This window comes from Poecilia reticulata, chromosome 4 (genome assembly GCF_904066995.2).
Source record: "Poecilia reticulata chromosome 4, P_reticulata-male-v2, whole genome shotgun sequence".
Classification (NCBI taxonomy): Eukaryota; Metazoa; Chordata; class Actinopteri; order Cyprinodontiformes; family Poeciliidae; genus Poecilia; species Poecilia reticulata.
Genome location: NC_088833.1, coordinates 2,261,517 through 2,267,999, shown reverse-complemented (window position 1 = coordinate 2,267,999; position 6,483 = coordinate 2,261,517). Strand labels below are relative to the sequence as shown.

At 47.4% G+C, this 6,483-nt stretch overlaps 1 protein-coding gene across 2 annotated transcripts in view; it reads left to right on the top strand.

Moving 5' to 3' along the window:
• The window catches only part of serpinc1 (serpin peptidase inhibitor, clade C (antithrombin), member 1), a 14,124-nt gene extending 8,289 nt beyond the window's left edge, over positions 1-5,835 (top strand). For both annotated transcript variants that reach the window (XM_008406361.3, XM_081605951.1), the window contains exons 4-8: positions 153-290; positions 1,632-1,850; positions 2,511-2,685; positions 4,280-4,344; positions 4,457-5,835. In XM_008406361.3, the coding sequence (XP_008404583.1) occupies positions 153-290; positions 1,632-1,850; positions 2,511-2,685; positions 4,280-4,344; positions 4,457-4,633 (774 nt within the window). In that variant the 3' untranslated portion in view covers positions 4,634-5,835. The remainder of the gene's footprint in view (positions 1-152; positions 291-1,631; positions 1,851-2,510; positions 2,686-4,279; positions 4,345-4,456) is intronic.
• The last annotated feature ends 648 nt before the right edge of the window (positions 5,836-6,483 follow it).

Here is a 6,483-nt window from a genome sequence, read left to right as displayed (position 1 = left end):
AAATGTATCTTTTAAAAAAGCTTTGCTGAGAATATTACCCTCTATGCAGACGATATTGTTTTGTGCTCCAAAAGTCTTGACAGAGTTCAGATCAGGGATCTGCTGTTTTTTAAGTCAAACTGGATCCGTACCAGTAACTCCTCTGCTGGCAGACAAACCCGGAGGCGGCTCGGATCACCATCAACGACTGGATCTCCAACAAGACGGAGAACCGGATCCAGGACACGCTGCCGTCCGGCGCCTTGGACTCCAACACCGTCCTGGTTCTGGTCAACACCATCTACTTCAAGGTTGGTGAAGACCTGAAGATAAGGCAATCTGCACTCTAAAAAGAAAAAGTTGAGCCAACTTAATTGAATTGCTTCTATGGATGACAAGCAATTCAGTTAAATTTATCCAATTTAATTCATTAAATTATACTCTAATCATCCAACTCAATTTGTTAAACAAATTTATTAAGATTGAAATAACAGATTTAAGGCAGTGACTTCACATTAGAGTCACATTCACATACCATATGTGGCAGGAAGAAGCTGGAATCGAACCTACAACCTTCCGATCACAGGGCGACGGCTCTACCCGCAGAGCCACAGTCACTTACTGGGGAATCTGTCCCTGGTAGCTGGAGGGATACAAATATTGAATTTAATTATTTCAAGTAAAGTCAACGCAAAAAGGTCCTTCAAGGAAAAGATTTGTAACTTTTAAATTAGAGCATATTTAGAGGACACTGTAAAAAATAGTTGTCCAAAATATTTAGTTTGGAACTACTTAAAAGTTTGAGTTGACTTTCTGTAGAATTAAGACAAAGAATTTAAATGTTTATTAGAAGAAAATAAAGGATTTGAGTAAGAGTGACTTAAATCTGTTATCTTAAACATACTTAATACATTTGTTAAATAAAATTAACAAATTGAGTTGGATGATTAGAACATATTGAATTGGTTAAACTTAAATTAAGTTGGATTAACTTAATAAATTAAGTTGGATAAACTTAATTGAATTGCTTGTTACCTATGGAAGCAATTCAATTAAGTTGGTTCAACTATTTAGTGTAAGTTTTGAGTTAAATGAACACAAAAAAGTAAGTTGGCATAGCAACAGCAAAAGAATTAAATTAAATTAATGTAAATAAGTCCATGAGATGAACTTCAGCCCAAAAAACACTTTTTACAGTGTGCATAGAAATCCGTTTTAGGAGATAAAAAGCAGGATATCATCTGCATACAAAGATAATCTGGGCTGCACAGTGGCGCAGTTGGTAGAGCTGTTGCCTTGCAGCAAGAAGGTTCTGGGTTCGATTCCCGGTCTTTCTGCATGGAGTCTCCATGTTCTCCCTGTGCATGGTGGGTTTTCTCCAGGTACTCCGGTTTCCTCCCACAGTCCAAAAACATGACTGTCAGGTTAATTGGCCTCTCCAAATTGCCCCTAGGTGTGAGTGTGTGTGTGCATGGTTGTGTGTCTGTCCTGTGTGTCTCTGTGTTGACCTGTCCAGGTGACCCCGCCTCTCACCCGGCACGCCAGCTGGAGAGGCACCAGCACCTCCTGACCCCACTGAGGGTCAAGGGTGAAAGAAAATGGATGGATGGACAAAGATAATGTGATGTTCCTGAACACTGCTTCCCTTCCAGGGTTTGTGGAAAAACAAGTTTCCCAAAGACAACCTGATGGCGTCGGACTTCTTTGTGGACGAGAGCCGCAGCTGCGAGGTCAACATGATGTACCAGGAGACCAAGTTCAACTACAGGGACCTGCGTGAGGAGAAGGTGCAGCTGCTGGAGATGCCGTACCGAGGAGACGACATCACCATGGTGATCGTCCTGCCAAACAAAGGCCATCCGCTCCGTCAGGTGGGCTTCGTTGCCTCCTCCGTGTTTTTCCTCCGGGTAAACGTTCAGGCCGAGGAAAGTGAAAACGTAAAAACCGTTACTGCTGAGGTGGGCGAGTAGGGAGGGACATTCCTGCCAACATTAGACATTCATCAGGCCTGTGAATATTATTTTTTTAACAGGAAAGCAGAGAAACTGACAAGTTTGTAACTTTTATAATTTTTATGTTCTGAGTTTATGAGACTAATAAAAAGGTAGATCTCCTCCACCTCTTGCCTGAGCTGCTGCTTGAAGAAATGAACCAAAAACAACCAATCAGAGCCAACAGGACAGGCGCTGTCAATCACACTCATGAACATGCTGCTAAATGTGCTAATATCACAGAAATAACCCACCATTACCGGAAAACCATTTATCCACCGCCATTGGTGGCTATGCTAACTGGCATTAGCACTCCTAACATACAGAGGGTGATTGGCGGCGCTAAGACCCGCCTCCTGCCTCTGATTGGTTGTTTTTAGTTAGCAAGATAATTTTTCTCATAGATGATTTGTGTTTTTACAAACTGTCACGGCAACAAATGATTTTTCATAAACGTCACACACTGCAGCCGTAAGCGGAACCGCCGACCAGGACGCGCCGGGATGAATGCCGGATAATTTATTGGGTTTTTCCGTTCAGGTGGAGCAGAATCTGGACCAGAACAAGCTGAAGAGCTGGCTGGACCAGATGAGAGACACCTCCGTGTCCGTCTCCGTCCCACGCTTCCGGGTGGAGGACAGCTTCAGCCTGAAGGACAAGCTGCAGCAGATGGGGCTGACCGACCTGTTCAGCGCAGACACGGCCAGCCTGCCCGGTACCAGAACCAGAACCTGAAACACAACTAGAGCCAGAACCTGAGCCTGGGCCAGAACCAGAACCAGGACCTGAGCCTGGGCCTGAGCCTGGGCCAGAACCTGAACCAGAACCTGAGCCTGGACCAGAACCTGAGCCTGGGCCAGAACCTGAACCAGAACCAGGACCTGAGCCTGGACGAGAACCAGAACCTGGGCGAGAACCAGGACCAGAACCAGGACCTGAGCCTGGGCCAGAACCAGAACCTGAAACACAACTAGAGCCAGAACCTGAGCCTGGGCCAGAGCCAGAACCAGAACCAGAACCAGGACCTGAGCCTGGACGAGAACCAGAACCTGGGCGAGAACCAGGACCAGAACCAGGACCTGAGCCTGGGCCAGAACCAAAACCAGAACCTGAAACACAACTAGAGCCAGAACCTGAGCCTGGGCCAGAGCCAGAACCAGAACCAGGACCTGAGCCTGGGCGAGAATCAGAACCTGAGCCTGGGTGAGAACCTGAACCTGGGCGAGAACCAGGACCAGAACCAGGACCTGAACCTGAAACACAACCAGAACCAGAACCTGAGCCTGGGCCAGAACCTGAACCAGAACCAGAACCAGGACCTGAGCCTGGGCGAGAACCAGAGCCTGAGCCTGGGCGAGAGCCAGTACCTGAGCCTGGGCCAGAACCAGGACCTGAGCCTGGACCGGAACCAGAACCAGGACCTGAGCCTGGACCAAAACCAGGACCTGAGCCTGGGCCAGAACCTGGACCAGAACCAGGACCTGAGCCTGGACCAGAACCAGGACCTGAGCCTGGACCAGAACCAGAACCAGTACCTGAGCTTGGGCCAGAACCTGAACCTGGGCCAGAACCTGAACCTGGGCCAGAACCAGAACTAGGACCAGAACTAGAACCAGAACCAGAACCTGGGCCAGAACCAATCCCCATAGAAACCAAACAAAGTTTCTTTTTAGTTATGAGAATAAAGTCAGAATAAAAATCAGTAATTTAACTATTTAAATTTCCTTATTTGTAAAACTGATATATTTATTGAGGATTTTGTTTTTCAGAGTTTGTGTAGAAATGTTCATAGAATTATTACTTTATTCTAACTGCATCGCTTTATTTTGGCTTTGTTTTCTTGTATTATTACAGTTTTAAACAACATCAGCAGATTTCAGCTCCACGCTGAAATATTCATTAAATTCAGTTCCACTGATGTTTGTTCAAATGTATTAAAGACTAAAAAACATTAATTATTGATTAAAAATATATATTTCTACTAAATTAGAAAAATTTAGCAAAAACATTTTGACAGTTCTGATATTTTATTTTTTGTTTAGTTTTAATTTATATAGTAAGACAGTTTTTTTAATTTCATTTCGTATATATTTACAATTATTTCTAATTAAATGTAATTTTTATAAAATTTTTGCCTTATTTTTATTTTCTACTTGGTCATGTCAGCCATCTTTTTGTAGCAGTTAACACTTTTTATTTTTCTGAAGTTATGAGTCTCTGTTACAGTTCGACATTAAACTCTCATGTCCAGATAAACGATAAAATCAGTGATATATTAGTGAAATGATAATAATCGGGTGTTTTTCCAGGAATCCTGGAGGACGGCAGCGACTCCCTGTTCATCTCTGAAGCCTACCACAAGGCCTTCCTGGAGGTCAGCGACACAAAGTTCATGTTTTCTGTTTGTTTTCACTCAAACTGCCGCTGATTGGTCTAGTTGAAGTTTAATCTGATCTGCGTGGGCTCGTTGTTTTGCTGGTTTCCAGGTGAACGAGGAGGGAAGTGAAGCCGCCGCCTCCACCGCCGTGGTCGCCGTCGGACGCTCCCTGATCCTGGACCGGGAGTATTTCCTGGCCGATCGTCCGTTCCTGGTGATCATCAGAGAGTCGACGCTCAACACGCTGCTGTTCGTCGGCCGCGTGGCCGACCCCTGCCAGCAGTGAAACGGCCGCTGCTCATTGGCCGACCCCTGCCAGCAGTGAAACGGCCTCTGCTCATTGGCCGACCCCTGCCAGCAGTGAAACGGCCGCTGCTCATTGGCCGACCCCTGCCAGCAGTGAAACGGCCGCTGCTCATTGGCCGACCCCTGCCAGCAGTGAAACGGCCTCTGCTCATTGGCCGACCCCTGCCAGCAGTGAAACGGCCTCTGCTCATTGGCCGACCCCTGCCAGCAGTGAAACGGCCTCTGCTCATTGGCCGACCCCTGCCAGCAGTGAAACGGCCCCTGCTCATTGGCCGACCCCTGCCAGCAGTGAAACGGCCTCTGCTCATTGGCCGACCCCTGCCAGCAGTGAAACGGCCTCTGCTCATTGGCCGACCCCTGCCAGCAGTGAAACGGCCTCTGCTCATTGGCCGACCCCTGCCAGCAGTGAAACGGCCTCTGCTCATTGGCCGACCCCTGCCAGCAGTGAAACGGCCGCTGCTCATTGGCCGACCCCTGCCAGCAGTGAAACGGCCTCTGCTCATTGGCCGACCCCTGCCAGCAGTGAAACGGCCTCTGCTCATTGGCCGACCCCTGCCAGCAGTGAAACGGCCTCTGCTCATTGGCCGACCCCTGCCAGCAGTGAAACGGCCTCTGCTCATTGGCCGACCCCTGCCAGCAGTGAAACGGCCTCTGCTCATTGGCCGACCCCTGCCAGCAGTGAAACGGCCTCTGCTCATTGGCCGACCCCTGCCAGCAGTGAAACGGCCTCTGCTCATTGGCCGACCCCTGCCAGCGTTGAAACGGCCTCTGCTCATTGGCCGACCCCTGCCAGCAGTGAAACGGCCTCTGCTCATTGGCCGACCCCTGCCAGCAGTGAAACGGCCGCTGCTCATTGGCCGACCCCCGCCAGCAGTGAAACGGCCGCTGCTCATTGGCCGACCCCTGCCAGCAGTGAAACGGCCGCTGCTCATTGGCCGACCCCTGCCAGCAGTGAAACGGCCTCTGCTCATTGGCCGACCCCTGCCAGCAGTGAAACGGCCGCTGCTCATTGGCCGGCCCCTGCCAGCAGTGAAACGGCCGCTGCTCATTGGCCGACCCCTGCCAGCGTTGAACGACGCCGTCCTGTAAAAAGGTCAGGAGGGTTTCAGGCTTCGACGGCACCAGAAACAACATAATCCAGTTCCAGAAGAGCTCAAATAAAACATTTGTGTATTAAACTTACTTTGAATACTTAATTTTGATTTTCAACTAGACTTGGACTAGGCCATTTTAATGGTTTGATTTCAGCTGCTCTGTCCTTGTAAATGTAAAATCATTGTTTGTTTGTCTGTTGAGTAAAATCCCAATAAAACACACTGAAGTTTCTGACTGTTAAAAATGTACAGAATAAAAAATAATTGAAAAAAGAAAAACTGTGCTGAATTTCTGACCCAACATCTGGAATAGTTTATCATTTACTTAATATTTCCAGAATGGGTTTAAATTCATGTATTAAATTAATAAATTATCTCTTCACAGGTCTGACTAACAAATCAATCAAACAGCTGCAGCTGATCCAGAAGCTGCTGCTGCTGTTCTGACTAAAACCAGGAAGATGGAGACATAACACCAGAGTTAAAGTCCCTCCTCTGGCTCTCTGTAGCTCAGAGAATAGACTTTAAAATACTGATGTTAGTTTATAAATCACTGAACGGTTTAGCACCACAATACATTAAAGATCTGTTATTGCTGTACCAACCGTCTGGACCCCTCAGATCTTCTGGTTCTGCTCTGCATCCCCAGAACCAGAACCAAACATGGAGAAGCAGCATTCAGCTTCTAAGCACCATCCATCCATCAGTGGTGGAGAAAGTACTCAAAAAATGTACT